Below are 21,962 nucleotides of genomic sequence, written 5' to 3'. Positions count from 1 at the left end.
CTGCTAATTTTTTTTTTTTTTGAGACGAAGTCTCGCTCTGTCGCCCGGGCTGGAGTGCAGTGGCGCAATCTCGGCTCACTGCAAACTCCGCCTCCCGGGTTCACGTCATTCTCCTGCCTCAGCCTCTCCGAGTAGCTGGGACTACAGGCGCCCGCCACCACGCCCGGCTAATTTTTTTGTATTTTTAGTAGAGACGGGGTTTCACTGTGGTCTCGATCTCCTGACCTTGTGATCCGCCCGCCTCGGCCTCCCAAAGTGCTGGGATTACAAGCGTGAGCCACCGTGCCCGGCCCTGCTAATTTTTTGTATTTTTATTAGAGAAGGGGTTTCATCATGCTGGCCAGGCTGGTCTCAAACTCCTGACCTCATGGTCTGCCCTCCTCAGCCTCCCAGAAGGTGCTGGGATTTCAGGCGTGAGCCACCGCACCGGCATGTTTGTTTTGTTTTGTAAGATGGGGTCTCCCTGGCTGGGTGCGGTGGCTCACACCTGTAATTCCAACACTTTGGGAGGCTGAGGCGGGCAGATCACTTGAGGTCAGGAGTTCGAGACCAGCTTGGCTAATGTGGTGAAACCCTGTCTCTACTAAAAATAAATTAACTGGGCATGATGGCGTGCCCCTGTAATCCCAGCTACTTGGGAGGCTGAGGCAGGAGAGTTGCTTGAACCCGGGAGGCAGAGGTTGCAGTGAGCCGAGATCGCACCATTGCACTCCAGCCTAGGCAACAGAGTGAGACTCCATCTCAAAAATAAAAAGAGGTGTCATGAAGTTACTATTTGTCCCCTTTGTAATGAATAAGTATTTTATGGGGAGGTACTTTGAAACTCTGTAAATATCCTGTCCATATCAAAATTTTAGTTTATTTGACAGTATGGACTTAGGGTTTTCTATTTTATTCAGTAAGTTGTAATTTTATGTTTATTTTGATGCTCAGATTGTCCTGTTTGGCCAGTGGATTACCTTTCAATCTAGCTCCTGTGTCTTTCATATGTTTTCATCATTCTTTGATTAGTAGGCACTTTTGTGTTTTTCCTGACCCAGCCTGGAATTAACCATTTCACCAAGGAGTCCTGGTTCCTTTTGGCAAAGAATGATATATAGAAATCAAGATTTGAATGCTAGGTAGAGTCATTGCTGTTGGGATATCAAAGCTTACAGACCCTGGAGTCTGTGTGTTTGTGTGTGTACATGTATGTTTACACCCAACATCCATTTTCAGTCCAACCCCACAGGATTTATTCTAATAGTTAGAAACCTGGTTCCCACTATCTTTTCTTTATTATTATTCTTTTTTTTTTTTTTGTAAAGACAAGGTCTCACTATGTTGCCCAGGTTGGTCTCAAAGTCTTGGCCTCAAGTGATCCTCCCTTGGCCTCCCAAAGTACTGGGATTGATTATAGCATTACAGCCAGTGCACCCGGCGCTGGCTCCTGCAGAATTTAACATCTACATTTACTTAATTGATCTTTCTGTATGCAGCTAACTTCCCACTGCCACTCCTTACCTCTGAATGCTCTCCTCACCCCGCTGTACTCTGATACCAGCACCAGGATATGTCTGTGCAAAAACCTTTCTCACCATACCTGGGCTCTGAACTCCCATGTCAGGCCACCCTTCCATGTGGTGTGTTCCTCCACCCTCTCTGGCTTTCTGAGCCTGCTGTCTACCTGCTGGGGGCTCTGTTCACTGATCCTGGGCTCCGGCGTCCCACACTGATCCTCCCTGCTGAGTGGGCATCTTCCCTACCCTGCTCTGGCTCCGACGTCCTCTGTCACGCCACCTTCTTCCACGAACACCTTTCTCCTCTTACTTGGCTCTAGCTCCACATACCAGGTCTCTTTTCATGTTTTTTGGGCTCTGAACCTTGTGTTGGGCTTTTTTACACTGGATGCCCTATGACTTGGACACCCTTCTCACCATACCAGGCTTCCATACCCCATGCTTGGCTGCCCTTTGTGAGAATTTCCTTGCTTGGGCTCTTGTACCCTGTGCCAGGCTACCTTCCCCTGTGGATACCCTTCGTACCTTGCTTGGTCTCAGACACCCTGTGTTGGACTCTACTTCCACACGGATGCTTTCCTCGTCCCTCTTGGGTCCTGACATCCTGCACTGGCTGCCCTCCCATGCTGACATTTTCTCCCTGCTTAGGTTCTGATGTTCCTGTGCCAGCCTCCCTGTCTATGGGGATGCCTTTCTGAACTTCTTTGTACACCATGTTAGGCTGTCCTTCTCTGTGGATGCCCTTCTCACCCCATTTGGGCTCCAGCACCCTGTGACTAGCCACTACTCCCTGTGTGGTCACTGCCTTCCTTGTTCCAGGTGGGCTCTGAGGCTGGGCTCTGGGCCATGTGACTCCCACCCAGAGTAGACGTCTGCTTTGCCTGACCCCACTTAATGGATTTGGATTTATTGCTTAGGAAGGGAAAGGGGAGATAAAAAGCTTGAAGAGTACTTTTTTTCTTTTCAATTTTTAAAATTGTAAAATACACATAACATAAAATTTACCATCTTAACCAGTTCTTTTTTTTTTTTTTTTTTTTTTTTTTGAGACGGAGTCTTCCTCTGTCATTCAGGCTAGAGTGTAGTGGCGTGATCTCGGCTTACTGCAACCTCCGCCACCTGGATTCAAGCAATTCTCCTGTCTCAGCCTCCTGAGTAGCTGGGACTACAGGTGCACGCCACCACGTCCGGCTAATTTTTGTGTTTTTAGTCAAGACGGGGGTTTCACCATGTTGGTCAGGCTGGTCTCAAACGCCTGACCTCAGGTGATCCACCTGCCTCAGCCTCCCAAAGTGCTGGGATTACAGGTGTGAGCCACTGTGTCCAGCCAGTTCATTGGTTTTAAATACACTCATAGTGTTGTCCAACCATTACTATTATCCATCCTCATAACTCTTTTCATCTTGTAAAGCTGAAACTGTGTACCCATTAAACAATAATTCCCCATTCCTCCCTCCCCAGCCCCTGGTAATCACCATTCTACTTTTTGTCTCTATGACTTTGACCAAGTACCTCATATAAAAGGAATCATAGTGTTTGCTTTTTTGTGACTGGGTTATTTCATCTAGTACAATGTCTTGGGTTCTTCAGTGTTGTAGCATATTGTAGAATTTCCTTCTTTTTAAGGCTGAATGGTAATCTGTTGTACGGATATACCACATTTTGCTTATTCATTCGTCCATTGATGGACATGGGTTGTTCTACATCTTAGCTATTGAGAAAACTGTTGCTATAAACATGGATGTACAAATATTGAAGAGTACTTTGATATGATTTTGGGGAGGGCCTAGGGGAAGATGATTTGCTGGAGAGATGATAAAGAATTTATGGTATGTTCTTTCTATCTAGCCATACTTTAAAATCGAGCACAGTACCATGAAAGGGAACATATGACCATATAATTTATTTTTCGTTAAGGTAATTAGTGTTTCCTGTGGGGACCTGATGGATGAGAAGGGACAGATTGTTGGGGATCAGTATGAAGGCTAGGATTTTAGTGCCCTATTAGTTAATGTAGTTCTGAAAGTGGAACTCATTGCCCTGTAGCCTTTGTTCTCACTATAGGAAGTATGTTTAGATGTGTGACGATATAGGGAGTTTGTATACTGTGAAAGTTGCAAGATTGTGTTTGAGTGGGCAGGACTCCATGACTCTTCCTTCCTTCCTTCCTTCGTTCCTTCCTTCCTTCCTTCCTTCCTTCCTTCTTCATTTCTTCCTTTCTTTCTTTCTTTTTTCCCTTTTTGAGACACAGTTTCCCTTTTGTCGCCCAGGCTGGAGTGCAGTGGCACAATCTCGGCTCACTGCAACCTCCGCCTCCCGGGTTCAAGCAATTCTCCTGCCTCAGCCTCCCGAGTAGCTGGGACTACAGGCGCCCGCCACCACACCCGGCTAATTTTTTGTATTTTTCGTAGAAACGGGATTTCACCATGTTAGCCAGGATGGTCTCGATTTCCTGACCTCGTGATCTGCCCACCTCAGCCTCCCAAACCACTGGGATTACAGGCATGAGCCACCGTGCCCAGCCTGGATTCCTTTTTCAAGCAGAAGATTCTAAAGGAGATTGCTGTTATATTTTGAGTTCAGGAACTTACCTGAATGCAACAGTTAAGCATTTTTGTTTCTGTGTGATGATTAATTAGCTCCCTGAGGTTCAAGACTGTGGGTCTCTCCCTCCATATCCTAAAAGCCTGAGACACAACAGAGGTTCAGAAAAACCTTCCAAGTATCTGAACAGACCTGTGTGCTTGGAGCCATGTTGGTAATAAGGCATTTATCATTTTTGTCAGAATTACTTGTTACTTGTCTCTCCCTTATCTACTGTGAGAACAGTAATTCTTAAATTCTGTGAGGACAGTAGAGCTATGGTTAGAATGTGTCCCCCAAATTCATGTGTTAGAAATTTAATCCCAGTACAACAGCTTTGCAGGGTAGGGCCTAATAAGAGGTGATTAGGTCTCTGCCCTCACAAATGGATTAATGTCCTCATCTTGGGAGTGGATTAGTTATCTCAAGAATGGACTTGTTATATACATGAGTTTAGCCCCCTCTTGCCCTTACCTGATGACGGCCACTCAACCTTGAACTTAACCACCCTACAGAAATATGAGAAATACATTTCTTTTCTTTATAAACTGTCCAGTCTATGGTATTCTGTTCTGGCAACACAAAACAGACTAAGAAAAGTAGTGAGCACAGTACCTAGCTATCTTAGAAAAGTTTTGTGCTCTAAAAGTTGGTACTGAATGTATAAAGCTGGCTTCAAAGAGGACCGGCCGCAGGTAAAAGTCCATTGTCTTCATCGTGCCACATGTGGCACCTCCAGCTCTTAAAGACAAAAGAAGAGTTGGATTGGCTTTGAAGGCACTCAGTGAATATTCGTTCTAAGTCTTGGAAAAATAACTTTTGGAGTGTGTGTTTGTATGTGTATGTAGGTATATATACTCTCTTCCTTTTTGCCCAATCATGTGGTGAAAGTAAGCTCCAGATGTTGTTTAACACTTAATGCCTAAATACTTCAGCTTGCATCCCCTCGAAACAAGAACACTTCCATGTAACCGCAACACCACTATCAGCCACTGGAAAATAACACTAAGAATAGAAAGGCCGGGCACAGTGGCTCACGCCTGTAATCCTAGCACTTCGGGAGGCTGAGGTGAGCGGATTGCCTGAGTTCAGGAGTTTGAGACCAGCCTGGCCAACATGGTGAAACCCCATCTCTACTAAAATACAAAAAATGAGCTGGGCGTGGTGGCACGCACCTGAAGTCCCAGCTATTCAGGAAGCTGAGGCTGGAGAATTGCTTGAACCCAGGAGGCGGAGGTTAAAGTGAGCCGAGATTGCTCCACTGCACTTGACAGAACAAGACTCTGTCTCAAAAACGAAAAAAGAATAGAAATCGTCCGACCTTCACAAAAAAAGCCTTTAATAAAATTAGAGCGTAAGAAACTTTAGCCCTACGAAAACCACGTCAAGTAACTTTATCCAGCATACAGTCCACATGCAAATGGGCCCAGCTGTCCCCAAAATCTCCTTTATAGCTCTTTTAGTTTTATTTATTTATTTATTGAGACAGAGTCTCGCTCCGTTGCCCAGGCTGGAGTGCAGTGGCACGATCTCAGCTCACTGCAACCACCACCTCCTGGGTTCATGCTGTTCTCCTGCCTCAGCCTCCTGAGTAGCTGGGACTACAGGCGCCTGCCACCACGCCTGGCTAATTTTTTTGTATTTTTAGTAGAGATGGGGTTTCACCATGTTGGCCAGGATTGTCTTGATCTCCTGACCTAGTGATCTGCCTGCCTCCGCCTCCCAAAGTGCTGGGATTACAGGTGTGAGCCACCGCACATGGCCAATTTTAGGTTTTTTTTTTTTTTTTTAACTCAAGAACCACTATAACCATTTTACTGTCTGTATGTATCCCATAACATCATGTTGTAATCCCCAAGTACACACAGCAAAATTTATTTTTTTATTTTTTATTTTTATTTTTTATTTTGAGACGGAGTCTCGCTCTGTCACCCAGGCTGGAGTGCAGTGGCGTGATCTCGGCTCACTGCAACCTCCGCCTCCCAGGTTCACACCATTCTCCTGCCTCAGCCTCTCCGAGTAGCTGGGACTACAGGCGCCAGCCACCACGCCTGGCTAATTTTTTTGTATTTTTAGTAGAGACGGGGTTTCACCGTGGTCTCGATCTCCTGACCTCATGATCCGCCCACCTCGGCCTCCCAAAGTGCTGGGATTACAAGCGTGAGCCACCGTGCCTGGCCAGCAAAATTTATTTTTAAAAAAGAAATCAATCAGGGTTTATGAATTACATTTGGCATGATTAGTTGTAAGCTATAACCTTATCAGAGGCTTTTTTGTGAGGGTGGGACAATTTCTGTTCTTTCTCATTTATTTATTTTGGGCGCCTTCTGGGATTTGCTGGACTTTGGTTTGCCCCTAGAGATTCCTTTTCCTCAGAACTAGTGGTTTTCCTATGAATATTTTTGTATGAACAGTTACAGCCCCTCGTCTGTAAATCTTACGTGACTTTGCCCTTCTATTGAGTGACTTTCCCACATTCCTTTCTCCCTTGGGAAGTTATGAGAGTGGGGCACACTGAGTTGAAAATTCTCATTTTCACGCGCTACCACGCCCGGCTAGTTTTGTGTTTTTAGTAGAGACGGGGTTTCTCCATATTGGCCAGGCTGGTCTCGAACTCCTAGCCTCAAGTGATCTCCCTGCCTTGGCCTCCCAAAGTACTGGGATTACAGGCATGAGCCACTGCACCCGGCCAGGGAGACCCCATCTCTAAAAAAATTTTAAAAAGTCACCAGGCATGGTTGTGTGCTCCACACACTTACAATCGTAGTTGCTCAAGAGGCTGAGACCAGAGGACCACTTAAGCCCCAGAGCTCCAGGCTGCAGTGACCTATGATTATGCTACTGCTCTCCAGCCTGGGCAACAAAGTGAGACACTATCTCAAAAAAAAAAAAAAATTGTTTGTTTAAAGAAGTGTTGCTTAAGGCTGGGCGCGGTGGCTCACGCCTGTAATCCCAGCACTTTGGGAAGCCGAGGCGGGCGGAGCACCTGAAGTCAGGAGTTCGAGACCAGTCTGACCAACATGGAGAAACCCTGTCTCTACTAAAAATACAAAATTAGCCAGGTGTGGTGGCACGTGCCTGTAATCCCAGCTACTTGGGAGGCTGAGGCAGGAAAATCGCTTGAACCGCGGAGGTGGAGGTTGCAGTGAGCCGAGATCTCGCCATTGCACTCCAGCCTGGGCAATAAGAGCGAGACACCATCAAAAAAAAAAAAAAAAAAAAAAAAAAATAGAGTTGTTCCTGCCCTTGGCCCTACCCCTGCTCTACGGGGTTGGAATCAGACTTTCCTAGAGTGGGCCGGCCATCACTCACAGGTTTCCACAGGTGATTCTAATATTCACTCTGACTGAGAACCACTGGGCCTTGTAAATTATCAAGTGTCCATTGGGCTGTTTTCTTCTTTTTTGAGTTACTATGGTTTCTCGATATTTGCAAAAATAAAGGGAGGGGGAGTTAAACTCTTAATGAATGAAGGAGAAATGCAAAATTTTCTCATGTAAAAACGTCTCTGGGTGTAAAATAAATGATTATTTTTATGATGAAGAGAAAATAAGCATTATGTTAATTGAGTACCATAAGACAATATAATTGTTATTCTGTTGATCATTCATAGTTCTTTAGCAATTTCTAGAACTGTGTGCCAGCCTGTGTTCTAGAACATGAGGTACTACTCTAGATGCTGATTATAATATATATAATTACTGAGCAACTCTTAAATATACATGTAATTTATTTTCATCTTTTTTATGGTTTTGACTTTGATACTTCCAGGTTCTTCAGATAGATCCTGAAGTTACAGATGAAGAAATAAAAAAGAGGTTTCGGCAGGTACAGTACTATTTCCCTGTTTGAACTTTTTGAAAATGTATGAAGCACATGATTCTTTTACCACTTGCTATTATTGACTTGATATAGCAAGTTGGGCCAAAATTTAACTTTTTTTTTTTAAGGCTGCGTAACTGTTTTGTAAAAAAAAGCTCATAATAATATATAAAATCTTAAGTAATTTAATGACCATAGCTTACCTATGAATAGAATGGATTCATGCCCAGATAATTTTTGTATTTTTTGTAGAGACAGAGTTTTGCCATGTTGCCCAGGCTGGTCTCAATTCTGGGCTCAAGCGATCTGCTAGCCTCGGCCTCTCAAAGTGCCGTGATTACAGGCATGAGCCACCGCGCCTGGCTGCCTTTTTTTCTGAGTTGAATAATCATAGTCCCTATAATTTGCCTTTGCAAATTGGATTTTCTATATATTCTGTGTCTTTTAAAAAAACTTCCCTTAGCTTGTTTACATTCTTATGTACTTCATATTTTAATAGGGTCTGACCAGTGCTGAATGTAATTTTCAGCTTCTGCATGAGATACTTGTTAATATCCAGTGGTGTGCTTGTTTCTGCAGTACAGTAATTTTCCCCATATTGCTGACTCATAGTCATTTTCTGATCTACAGTTAAGCCAAGATGTTTTTTATCTTGGTCTACGTAATCATATCCCATTATATCACTTTATAGCTTTTTTTTCCTTCCTAAGCTCTACTCTATACTCATATTTAGCTTTTTTCCTTTTTCTAAAATTTCAAATTTTCTAATACGCATTACTAATCATCCCCATATTAATAAGCATTTAAGTTCATAGTCAAGACAACTTTTTATGTAGCTACATAAATAATAAGAGTTAAGAATTCTTAATAAATCATTAATATGGACTGATAGTTAACAGTGTGCATATTGGAGCTGTATAACTAGTTTAAATCTTGACTATACCACTTAACAAGCAGTGTAAACTTGAGAAAGTTACATTTAACCTTTCCGTGTCTGTTACCCCGTTTGTAAAATGTAATAATGGTGTCTATCCCATGAGTTTGTTGTAAGAATTTAAATGATGTATTACACAGAAGGCATTTAGAGTAAGTCTTGGCACATAATATATCCTCACTATGTGCTAACTATTGTCAGCATGTGTTAGTCTGCTAATTTCTTTACTTGCATTGTTTGTTTCATTCTTATATCAGCCCAATTAGATGTAGGTACATAGTATTATCTCCTTTGCAGAGCAGGAAGCTGAGGTGGAGATAGGTTAAGTGATTTGCTCGAGGTCTCATAGCTAGTAGGTGAGTGAAGTTGGAATTAGAACCCAGCATAATGGTTCCAGTAATGCTGAAGGCAGCGTTAGATTCCCATTTGTTCTCATTCCCCGACATAGTTCCCTGGGTTCCAACTAGTTGGTTTCTGTCAATGACAGTACGTCATGGTTTTTAACTGTGAGTTATCTGAATTACCTATGAAAGTTCTTTTTTTTAGCTGGTTTATTATAAAAATTTTATATAGAAGAAAGAATGGACAAGCACAGTGGCTCATGCCTGTAATCCTAGCATTTTGGGACATTGAGGTGGGCAGATTGCTTGAGCTCAGGAGTTCGTGACCAGCCTGGGCAACATGGTGAAACCCCGTCTCTACAAAAAAACGAGGAACAACAACAACAACAACAACAAAAGCCAAAAATTAGCTGTGCCTATAGTCCCAGCTACTCGGAAGGCTGAGGTGGGAGGATCACTTGAGTCCAGGAGATTGAGGCTGCAGTGAGCTGGGATAGCACCATTGCACTCCAGCCTGGATGATAGAGCAAGACTCTGTCTCAAAAAAAAAAAAAAAAGAATAGAACAATGAATATTAATGTATCCACCATCTATATTGAACAGTTAATTTCATATATATATATATATTTATTGAGATGGAGTCCGGCTCTGTCACCCAGGTTGCAGTACAGTGTTGTGATCTCGGCTCACTGCAGCCTCCACCTCCTGAGTTCAAGTGATTCTCTTGCCTCAGCCTCCCGAGTAGCTGGTATTATAGATGTGTGCCACTATGCCTGCCAAATTTTTGTATTTTTAGTAGAGACGGGGTTTCACCATGTTGGCCGGGCTGGTCTCGAACTCCTGACCTCAAGTGATCTGCCAGCCTCAGCCTTCCAAAGTGCTGGGATTACAGGCAGGAGCCACTGCTCCTGGCAGACATTGACTATATATTTAACTATATATTTTTGGCTGAATCATTGTAAATTGCAATCAACCATGATGCTTTACCCCTGAATACTTCAGCTTGTACCCTTCCCAAATAAAGGACATTTTCTTGCATAATCACTTAAACCACCTAACAAAATAAGGGCTAATTCCCTACGATCATCTGAAACCCAGTCTAGTAGAGGTTTACAAAATGCAGATGCCAAAGACTGACTCGGAAGGTCTGAGGGTGGAAATTAGAATGCTGTCTTTTTCAGAAGCTTCACAGGGTTGGAGCACAGGCAGAATGAGAAACTGCTTTAGATTCGAAGTTCTTTTAGGAGAGAGATGATGTCTCATACCTGCTTTAGCCACCTTAGTGCTCAGTATAGGTTGAGTATCCCTTATCTGAAATGCTTGAGACTAGAAGTATTTCAGATTTCAGATTTTTTCAGATTTTGGAATATTCCCAGAATGCATAATGGTCGAGCATCCCTAATCTGAAAATTCAAAATGTTCCAATGAGCGTTTCCTTTGAGCATCATGTCAGCACTCAGAAAGTTTCAGATTTTGGAGCCTTTTGGATTTTGGGTGCTCAGCCTGCATAAGGAACATAATAGGAACTTGACACTTTTCAGTCTCCCTCCTCCCCCAAATTATTACAACATCTTCATAGTGCTAGGCTTCCATTTGTTTTTGGGTTTGTTTTTGTTTTTTCCTGGAGACAGGGTCTCACTTTTGTTGCCCAGGCTGGAGTGCAGTGGCACAATCTCAACCTCCCAGGCTCAAGTGATTCTCCCACGTTAGCTTCCTAAATAGCTTGGACCACAGGCGACCACCACCATGTCTGGGTAATTAAATATTTTTTTTTTGTAGAGACAGGGTCTTGCTATGTTGCTCAGGCTGGTCTCGAAGTCCTGGGCTTAAGTAATCCTCTTACCTCAGCCTCCCAAAGTGGTGGGATGACAGGCGTGAGGCTCTGTGCCTGGCACGTTTGTTCTCAGCTTTGTGATTAAAACCTGAAATGTTTCCTGGTTCTGCCTTTACCTTTTGGTGCTTGAATTTTGTTAAAGATCAATGTTTCTGGGCATTTAAAGAGATTTGTTAATTTGTTAAATGCTTTTTGCTAAGAGTCTCTTTTTGCCGTAGGACCTGTGAGCTTTTGGTTGTAACGAGACAGGGTAGGCTGGAAGTGAGTAAATGTTTCTCTTATTGACAACCCCAAATTTTCTCTTATTGTAGTTATCCATCTTGGTGCATCCTGACAAAAATCAAGATGATGCTGACAGAGCACAAAAGGCTTTTGAAGGTATTTGTAAATTTACCTTCTTCTGAGTATTAGATTGTGAATGGCAGGGCCTAACTATTCCTTGTCCTAGATCAAGCAAAGACTGTTATAGTTTTGTTTTCTGGTCACCAAGAAGCTGTGGTTTTCAGTAGAGCAGTTGCCATTTCAAAGCCGAATGTTGTCGTTTACGAAGTAGACCTTAACTTTGCTTTGTTAAAACTTCGATATGCCAACAAAGACTGTTATTGCACAGGACCATTTTTTTCTCTGAACATAAAGAACTTTGTCACTGAATTAAATCCAGATGTGGTGTATTTAGCCTTGAGTATATATTTAATTTTTTCCAAGGCTCTCAAGGAAAGTCATTGCTATAGTTGAATGTTTTTTTTTAAATTAGTTTAACGACAGTAAATAATTAAAGTAGGGAATGCTTTAGACAGCACAAGTCCATTTACACTGCCTGAGTATAGTTCAGACTTTCAGAGGGTGTTTGCAGAAACAGTTAATTTCAATGTTTTGCATTAGCTGTGGACAAAGCTTACAAGTTGCTACTGGATCAGGAGCAAAAGAAGAGGGCCCTGGATGTAATTCAGGCAGGAAAAGAATACGTGGAACACACTGTAAGTATTTATAGTGCTGCTGTGTTTACAGGAAGTATCAGCAAGCCTTGGGCACCTTGTAGGAGGGTACCTATTAACATAGTAATGCCTACTGGCACAACCTGTGGCTACTTATGTGCTCTCCACCACTTTGCTGTGGTGGTCATGAATAGTGTGTGCCTGAAGTGATAATTCACCCCTAAGAGAAGAACTCAGATGAGGAGTAGCCGGTACACTGCTCCTACCTCTTTCCCTACCAGTCCTGTGTTGAGGAGAAAGGGTTGTTCTCTCCCTCTCATCACGTATTGCCACTTACCCCATTCTTAGAGTGGAAACGTGGAGCAGCCTGTGACTCTTGGCTCTTGATTTTTATTCTTGTCCCTGTGAAGGGTTTGGACCAAGGCTTGGCAAAGGCTAGCAGGAGGATAGGTGTAAACTTTTTTTAAAATAGGAGGAGATTTATATCCATCTTAATAACAGAGTTGGGAAGAACTCAGTTGAAGGAAATTTGAGTTGTAGCTGGTGTTATTTTTGTTTGCTCTTGAGGGCATAGATAAGCCTCCCATGTGGTGGGAAATAGCAGTATGGCTTTCCTGAGGTAAGAAAGGTCTTTTAACTTTTTACTTGCTGGGGCAAGAATCTTGAGGCCATTTGTAAGAGCTGTTTCAGTTGTGATTGGATGTGACTTTTCACATGAAGAGCTTTGAAATCTGAGACAGAGCTTTATAACCATAATAATGAATCCAGTTTCGGTGAGGAAAATGGATAAGAAGAGGAGACAAAGGGCCCATGACTATGTCCTGCGGGTCATGTGTTGGAAATGGCACTTGTAGGCCCTCTCCTGGTAGAAATAGGGAAAGTGCCTGACAGTTTCTCCTTAAATCATTGTGGCTTCCTATGTCTTTCACCTGTAAGAAAGTCATCCTTAGGCTTCCTGACCACAGGGTGGCAGTAGGGCCTTTCTGAGCTTAGAGGGTACTTGGCCTTTGCTGGTATAATAGACTGGTTAGTTCATGGAGTAATGTCATTCTTGTATGAATGGGTATATTTAATTTTTTTTTTTTAAATCTCAGTAGTGGCCAAAGTGATGAAAGTATCAGTTAATATGATATGTGGTTTAAGGAGGTTCCACGGTGAAAATGATCAAGAATGCAATTATAGAAATGCCAGAAAAACTACTTGGACATAATGCCACAAATTCTGTAGCTTCTTCTAAAACTTGACAAGTATGTTTGCTTTGCTCTAAACACATAACCACAAGCCAAGAAGGGTAAATGAGTAGTCTGTTTCAAAGACTTTTTGGATCTGATGAGTTGGGGACAACCTCCCGTTGGTCCCCTTTCATCTTTCATTCTTCCTGGTAGATTGGATTTTAGATGAGATTAGAAAAAGGACTTGTGGTTCCTAATTTTCCTTGATTCCGTTGTTCTTTTGAGGAGGGAGGGGAGGGGCTCTTTTTTTTTTTTAATGGAAACTTTTTGCTGTACCCGTGCCTACAGAAAGTTGAATATATTGTATGTGTACAGCCCAGTGGATATTCTCAAAGCACAGATGCTTGTCTTTTGATGAAAAAAAATTCTTTTTAGGTGAAAGAGCGAAAAAAACAATTAAAGAAGGAAGGAAAACCTACAATTGTGGAGGAGGATGATCCTGAGCTGGTGAGTTAAATACAGGAGAAGCCACTGTATCTTGTGTGATTGAGTCTACGAATTGGTGGGTTACAGAGACAGAAGCCAAAAGAAGGATGAATATATGCTATTTCACATTTATTTATTTATTTATTTATTCATTTATTTATTATTTTTGAGACTGAGTTTCACTCTTGTTGCCCAGGCTGGAGGGCAATGGCGTGATCTCGGCTCACTGCAACCTCTGCCTCCTGGGTTCAAGCGATTCTTCTGCCTCAGCCTTCCAAGCTGGGATTACCGGCATGTACCACCATGCCCGGTTAATTTTGTATTTTTAGTAGAGACGGGGTTTCTCCATGTTTGGCAGTCTGGTCTTGAACTCCCGACCTCAGATGATTCCCCTGCCTCAGCCTCCCAAAGTCCTGGGATTGCAGGCTACAGGCATGAGCCACCCCGCCTGGCCTCCGGCTAATTTTTTTGTATTTTTACTGGAGACGGGGTTTCATCATGTTGACTAGGCTGATCTTGAACTTCTGACCTCAGGTGATCCACCGCCTAGGCCTCCCAACATGTTGGGATTACAGGCATGAGCCACCGTGCGTGGCCTAATTTTTATTTTCAAAAAAAGACATTTTATTTAGCTGGGCGCAGTGGCTCACGCCTGTAATCCCAGAAATTTGGGAGGCCGAGGCGGGCGGATCACGAGATCAGGAGTTCGAGACCATCCGGGCCAACATGGTGAAACCCCGTCTCTACTAAAAATACAGAAATTATCTGGGCGTGGTGGCACGTGCCTGTAATCCCAGCCACTCGGGAGGCTGAGGCAGGAGAATCGCTTGAACACGGGAGGTGGAGGTTGCAGTGAGCCAAGATCGCGCCATTGTACCTCAGCCTCGTGACATAGCAAGACTCCGTCTCAAAACAACAACGACAAACATTTTATTTGAACTTAAAACTTATACATTTATTTGTGTATTTGTTTGAGACAGGGTCTTACTCTGTTGCCCAGGCTAGAGAGCAGTGGGGTGATCTCAGCTCACTGCAACCTCTGCCTCCCAGGTTCAAGTGATTCTCCTGCCTTAGCCTCCTGAGTAGCTGGGATTACAGATGCCCGCCATCAAGCCTGGCTAATTTTTGTATTTTTAGTAGAGACAGGATGTCATCATGTTGGTCAGGCTGATCTCAAACTCCTGACCTCAAGTGATCCGCCCGCCTCGGCCTCCTGAAGTACTGGGATTACAGGCGTGGACCACCGCACCTGGCCCAACTTTTTTCAGTTGTTTTTTTTTTTTTCTGATTATAAAAGAACACATGCTAATGATAGAAAATTTGGAAAAAGCAGAGAGATATAAAAAATATAAAATCCCAGTGTCTCTCTATCCCGTGTTTGGAGCCTTTAAAGATACTGAACTATTCATTACAGACTCCTTTATCCCTTTGATGTTTGTCTTTATTAGGGACTGGGGTTGAAGCATTGCTTTTAGTGGGCAGTGTCTAGCAGGTAACAGGATAAAAGAGAAGTCGCAGAGATTGAGGGACTTCTTTGTTTTCCTTTCTCTCCATATATCACTCTTTGCTCCAGTGTCTGATTTTAGAATTTAGGCACTATTAAATATGCATGACAGATTGCTTTTGTACTTCCATGTCTATTTAAAATACTTTATATCTGGAGAAAAATATTTAAAGGTAGAATAACATAAGCTGTGTTCTTAAGAACTCTTGAAAATAAAGAATTAAAAACTGGTAGGGAAGGCATTGTGATTTCATTAAGTTAGTGTGACAGGGGCTGGGTCACTTACCTTCACTTATTTTTTTGTAATTCTTTTTAGAGATAGGGTTTCCCTTTGTCACCCCGGCTGGAATATAGTGGCATGATCTTAACTCACTGCAGCCTTGACCTCCTGGGCTCAAGTGATCTTCCCACCTTAGTGGATATTATACATTCTAATAATAACCTCTGGTGGCTCTTACCTACAATCCAAGTGCTTTGGGGGCTGAAGTGGGAGGATCTTTTCAGCTTAGGAGTTGAGGCTGCAGTGAGCTATGATCACACCACTGCACTCTAGCCTGGGTGACAGATTGAGACCCTGTTTCAAAAACAATAATAATAAATAATAATAGCTTCTGTTCCTATCATTGTAAGACTATCTATCATATAGTATACTCTTTTAGAAAAGAGATAGAGTCTTGCTCTGTTGTCCAGGCTGGAGTGCAGTGGCACAGTCATGGCTCACTGCAGCCTTGACCTCCTGGGCTCAAGCAGTCCTCCCACCTCAGCCTCCTGAGTAGCTGGGGCTACAAGTGTGCGCCACCACACCTGGTTAATGTTTTATTCTTAATATTTTGTAGAGATGGGATCTCACTATGTTGCTCAGGGTGGTCTCAAACTCCAGGGCTTAAGTGATCCTCCTGTCTCAGCCTCTTGAAACGCTGGATCTACAGGTGTGCACCACCATGCCCTGCTAATTTTTGTTTGTTTGGTTTTGAGACGGAGTTTCCCTCTTGTTGCCCAGGCTGGAGTGTAATGGCATGATCTCGCCTCCCTGCAACCTCAGTCTCCTGGGTTCAAGTGATTCTCCTGCCTCAGCCTCCCGAGTAGCTGGGATTACAGTCATGCACCACCACGCCTGGCTAATTTTTGTATTTTTAATAGAGACGGAGTTTCACCATGTTGGCCAGGCTGGTCTTGAACTCCTGACCTCAGGTGATCTGCCCACCTTGGCCTTCCAAAGTGCTGGGATTACAGGTGTGAGCTACCACGCCTGGCCTGCACACTAGTTTAAAAAAATTTTTTTTTGTAGCAATAGTTTCACTATGTTGCCAGGCCAGTCAAGCTCTTAGCCTCAAACGATTCTCCTGCCTTGGCCTCCCAAAGTGTTGGAATTACAGATGTGAGCCACTGTGCACAGCCCGTGCCAGGTTTTAATCTGCTTTATCTTGGGCTCCAAGTGAAAGTATGTGGTTCAAGTTGCTGGTAAAAATATTTACTCTGATTTTCTTTTGTTCTTGATTTTCTTGTAGTTCAAACAAGCTGTATATAAACAGACAATGAAACTCTTTGCTGAGCTGGAAATTAAAAGGAAAGAGAGAGAAGCCAAAGAGATGCATGAAAGGTACATATCAGTATATTCATTTAAACCATATTTAAATACCTAGATTAACTAACATTGGTCTTTGGTGATTTTCCTAATGAGGGAATTATATAGTATACCATTTAAGAGACTATAGAAATAGTTACCTATAAACAGTCAAGCTTTTGAATCACCAGGGTAAGAAGTTTTTTTCTTTGACTTTTGAGAATTATTGAATAGCTCTGTCCTTAGAGAGTGTATTTTTTATTTATTTTTTTGAGACAGAGTCTTGCTCTGTGGCCAGGCTGGAATGCAGTGGCGCGATCTCGGCTCACTGCAACCTCCACCTCCCAGGTTCTAGCAGTTCCCCTGCCTCAGCCTCCTGAGTAGCTGGGACTACAGGTGTACACCACCATGCCCGGCTAATTTTTTGTATTTTAGTAGAGACAGGGTTTCACCATGTTGGCCAGGATGGTCTCGATCTCCTGACCTCGTGATCCGCCTGCCTTGGCCTCCCAAAGTGTTAGGATTACAGGCATGAGCCACCGTGCACTGCCAGGGAGTTTATTTATAATCAAGAGCCTTGTGTGTGTTCTTCCTGACGTCCTGGAGTGAAATAAGCAGTTATTAAGGCCATTGTTACTGAGGCCAGAACCTTTTGTGGGACTAGTGGCTACAGCTTTGGTGAGTGTATAGTACTGTAGTGTCATCAGTAACAAAATGTTTAATGTTCTAAAATATGATTTCTCTTGAACATCAGAAATGTTAGAATTTCGCTTTTGTTGCCCAGGCTGGAGTGCAATGGCGCTATCTTGGCTCACTGCAACCTCCACCTCCCCGGGTTCAGGTGGTTCTCCTGCCTGAATTCTCCTGCCCGGCTAATTTTTGCATTTTTAGTAGAGATGGGGTTTCGCCATGTTGGTCAGGCTGGTCTCGAACTCCTGACCTCATGTGATCCACCTGACCCAGCCTCCCAAAGTGCTGGGGTTACAGGCATGAGCCACTACATCCGGCTGAGTTTTTTTTTTTTTGAGACGGAGTCTCGCTCTGTCACCCAGGCTGGAGTGCGGTGGCGCGATCTCGGCTCACTGCAAGCTCCGCCTCCCGGGTTCACGCCATTCTCCTGCCTCAGCCTCTCCGAGTAGCTGGGACTACAGGCGCCCGCCACCGCGCCCGGCTAATTTTTTTTATTTTTAGTAGAGACGGGGTTTCACTGTGTTAGCCAGGATGGTCTCGATCTCCTGACCTCGGGATCCGCCCGCTTCGGCCTCCCAAAGTGCTGGGATTACAAGCGTGAGCCACCGCGCCCGGCCGGCTGAGTTTTGTTTCTGTATGTATTTTATATTGTTGCTTGGTATGTACCAGTAACTGAAATTTGCTAGTTGAGGTTGTGTGAAATATCTTTGTTTTCAGATGGGGTTTTGTCCAGAGATCTTAAGAACTTTGGCTTTATAATGGTCATTCTGCTGAAATAAGGTGGCCTGTGTTCTCGACATAGCTTTGTCACCGAAAGAGCCCAAAACCTCAAATTGCTCTTGGCCAGGCTTTAGTTACTTTATCTGTGTAACAGGGATATTTATATCTTTCCCCACAGCCATGCCCACAGTCTGATCTGTGTGTTTTAGAATGAGACATTCATGAAAATGCTGTGAGCCCTTTCCAGACAGCCATCTTTGTAGACTGCTAGGGAATTGATTTACTATATATGCTTGCTTCTGTGGGGAGATGCTGCCTTGTATGGTTAATTCAGTCTGTAAGTATCATATAAATACTATGATCTGGTTTTCCTCTTAGGAAACGACAAAGGGAAGAAGAGATTGAAGCTCAAGAAAAAGCCAAACGGGAAAGAGAGTGGCAGAAAAACTTTGAGGTAAATTTCCAAGGTGGCCAGCGATTCTAATTCCAGAATAAGGCAACTTGGTTCCTGTGGTGCTCCCAGGACTGAGTGGGGCAGTCAGAGGGGAGTGGGATATGTGGGGAAGAGTGGGAGCGGTGAAGAATGAGGCTGGTCCTGGCTCAGCCTCCTGTAAGCTCTGTAGCCTTGGCAAGAACAATGAGGATCCCTGAATGGCTTTTTAAAAAATTATTTTTTAAAATTATTGTTTAATTTCTTTTCACAGCACACTAACAGTTTCACCTTGAATGATTTTTTAGATTGTAGTAGGCACAGCTGCCCAGTGGGCTCAAGAAAAATGGATTGCAGCCGGGCACGGTGGCTCACGCTTGTAATCCCAGCACTTTGGGAGGCTGAGGCGGGCGGATCACGAGGTCAGGAGATCGAGACCACGGTGAAACCCCGTCTCTACTAAAAATACAAAAAAATTAGCTGGGCGTGGTGGCGGGCGCCTGTAGTCCCAGCTACTCGGAGAGGCTGAGGCAGGACAATGGCGTGAACCCGGGAGGCGGAGCTTGCAGTGAGCCGAGATTGCGCCACTGCACTCCAGCCTGGGCGACAGAACGAGACTCCGTCTCAAAAAAAAAAAAAAAAAAAAAATGGATTGCACTTTTAATTTAGGGGGTAAACATAGAGTATTGCCCTCCATAGAGATCTGTTAGTGAATGCTGAAGTTCTTGTGCCCCCAGTGTCCTGCCTGCAGAGTTAGAACTTGTGAACTTGACTCTTCTTTGACACCCTGGTTATATGCTTCAGGTGGTTGGGCCAGAAGGATTGTGGCAACATTCGGCCTTGTCTTCTGTCGGATTTAGGACTCATGGTTAGGGGCTGGCTAATCAGAGTTGATGACTGTGTTTCTGTTCCACTTCATGTATGGAAAGAGAAAAAATGATAATGAGGTAGAGGTCCTAGTGGCCACCCCTACACAACTGGCTAGGCGTTGCACTGGCTCTGGAGCAGCCATCCAAGTTTGGGGGGCAGCAGAAAGGTGTGGTGGAAAGAGTAGCTGTACTGCTAGCTAGCTGTATGGCTCTTAGAAAGTCATTTAACCTTTTTGAGCCTCGATGTTATTTGTGAAGCACTGGTAGCAGTACACACCGTAGTCGGCTTTTGGTGAAGATTAGAAATATCATATGCTGGCTGGGCGCGGTGGCTCAAGCCTGTAATCCCAGCACTTTAGGAGGCCAAGGCGGGCAGATCATGAGGTCAGGAGATCGAGACCATCCTGGCTAACATGATGAAACCTCATCTCTACTAAAAAAAATACAAAAAATTAGCCAGGTGTGGTGGCTGGCGCCTGTAGTCTCAGCTACTCGGGAGGCTGAGGCAGGAGAATGGCGTGAACCCAGGAGGCGGAGCTTGCAGTGAGCCGAGATTGTGCCACTGCACTCCAGCCTGGGCGACAGAGCTGTCTTAAAAGAAAAAAAAAGGCTGGGTGCGGTGGCTCATGCCTGTAATCCCAGCACTTTGAGAGGCCAAGGCAGGCGGATCATGAGGTCAGGAGATTGAAACCATCCTGGCTAACACAGTGAAACCGTGTCTCTACTAAAAATACAAAAAATTAGCCGGGCGTGGTGGCGGATGCCCTTAGTCCCAGCTATTCAGGAGGCTGAGGCAGGAGAATGATGTGAACCCGGGAGGCAGAGGTTGTAGTGAGCTGAGATCACACCACTGCACTCCAGCCTGGGCGACAGAGCGAGATTGCATCTCACACACACACACAAAAAAAGACCATACGCTAAATGTCTCGCCTTGAGGTCCCCAACAAGTGGGGCCTCGGTGTTGTGATGATGAGTACTGATTTCGTCCTCCTCTTGCAACCTGCAGCTCATCCTGCTTTCTAGGGGTGCTGTGACACTTTCTTGGGCCCTTGGGAGTGGGAAGAAAGCTCTATGTTACTCTTTTTTTTGAGACGGAGTTTTGCCCTTGTTGCTCAGGCTGGAGTGCAATGGCGTGATCTCGGCTCACTGCAACCTCTGCCTCCCAGGTTCAAGGGATTCTCCTGCCTCAGCCTCCTGAGTAGCTGGGATTACAGGCATGCACCACCACGCCCGGCTGACTTTTTATATTTTTAGTAGAGACGGGGTTTCTCCATGTTGGTCAGGCTGGTCTCGAACTCCCAACCTCAGGTTTGGGAACTCCACCTGCTGTGTGAGCCACCATGCCTGGCCTATTCTACTCTTTTTTCTTTTTTCCTTTTTTTTTGATACGAAGTCTCGCTCTTGTTGTCCAGGCTGGAGTGCAGTGGCATGGTCTGGGCTCACTGCAACCTCTGCCTCCCAGGCTCAAGCAATTCTCCTGCCTCAGCCTCCCGAGTAGCTGGGATTACAGGCACCTGCCACCATGCCTGGCTAATTTTTGTATTTTTATTAGAGACAGGGTTTCACCATGTTGGCCAGGCTGGTCTTGAACTCCTGACCTCAGGTGATCTGCCCACCTTGGCCTCCTGAAGTGCTGGGATTATAGGTATGAGCCACTGTGCCTGGCCAGCTCTATTCTACTCTTGGGTTATTCCAGAGGACTGAACTGGGCTGGGCTACAGGAGGGTGGGTGGATGGCAGAGCAGGTTTAGGCCTTTCCACTCATTAACTGGTCTCCTCACCTCAAACTTCTTTTGTGCTTAGGAAAGTCGAGATGGTCGTGTGGACAGCTGGCGAAACTTCCAAGCCAATACAAAGGGGAAGAAAGAGAAGAAAAATCGGACCTTCCTGAGACCACCGAAAGTAAAAATGGAGCAACGTGAGTGACCACCCGGGGTCACAGGCACAGAACCTTCCCCCTGCTATGTCCCTTCCTGCTTCAAAGGACTCATTCTTTCCTCCCACTTCCACCCCAACATAGAGTAGTATTTGCTTTTTAGTCCATTTTGTTTTCAATACAATTTAATATTGATCAGAGTAATTCTTTTGTACATTGAAATGAGGGGCTTGGTTTAAAAAAAGACCTTGCCCTCTCCCTGCCCCTAGAACAACCAGGATTGGAAGGTGCCACCATTGGTGCTGCCTTCTCTTCCCACAGCCTGTAACTCGATGTTTTGTACTTCACTGAATTGCGATGGTTAGAAACTTCATCGATAGTTTGTGGAAATCATCCGATTAAACACATTGCTTAAAATGGTGTTGCTGTGACTTCAGAGACCAGCCTGGGGAACCTTAGGAAGCCCCTTCGCTTCAGTTGCTTGCTTCTGGGTGTGCTCCCTTCGAAGGCCCAGATGAGACAGGGAACACTTGTGGGCACACAGAGCGGCATCTGGTGCCCTGTGGTGTTTGGCATGTGCCCCCCGTCTACTGACCAATCAGTGTGGCATGAGGCCCACGCCACCCAAACCTTTCACTTTCCAAAGAGCTAGCCGTCCTCCACCCAGTACCATGTCCTAGCCTGTCTGCATTTGTTAGTGGTA

At 44.4% G+C, this 21,962-nt stretch overlaps 1 protein-coding gene across 1 annotated transcript in view; it reads left to right on the top strand.

Moving 5' to 3' along the window:
- The window catches only part of DNAJC8 (DnaJ heat shock protein family (Hsp40) member C8), a 28,883-nt gene extending 7,207 nt beyond the window's left edge, over positions 1 to 21,676 (top strand). The window contains exons 3-9 of the mRNA XM_032759497.2: positions 7,854 to 7,910; positions 11,325 to 11,391; positions 11,896 to 11,990; positions 13,556 to 13,627; positions 16,619 to 16,710; positions 18,463 to 18,538; positions 21,187 to 21,676. Coding sequence (XP_032615388.1) covers positions 7,854 to 7,910; positions 11,325 to 11,391; positions 11,896 to 11,990; positions 13,556 to 13,627; positions 16,619 to 16,710; positions 18,463 to 18,538; positions 21,187 to 21,309 — 582 coding nt within the window. The 3' untranslated portion in view covers positions 21,310 to 21,676. The remainder of the gene's footprint in view (positions 1 to 7,853; positions 7,911 to 11,324; positions 11,392 to 11,895; positions 11,991 to 13,555; positions 13,628 to 16,618; positions 16,711 to 18,462; positions 18,539 to 21,186) is intronic.
- The last annotated feature ends 286 nt before the right edge of the window (positions 21,677 to 21,962 follow it).

The sequence above is a fragment of the Hylobates moloch genome, unplaced genomic scaffold, assembly GCF_009828535.3.
Source record: "Hylobates moloch isolate HMO894 unplaced genomic scaffold, HMol_V3 SCAFFOLD_9, whole genome shotgun sequence".
Taxonomy (NCBI): Eukaryota; Metazoa; Chordata; class Mammalia; order Primates; family Hylobatidae; genus Hylobates; species Hylobates moloch.
This window is presented reverse-complemented; position numbering and strand designations above follow the sequence as displayed.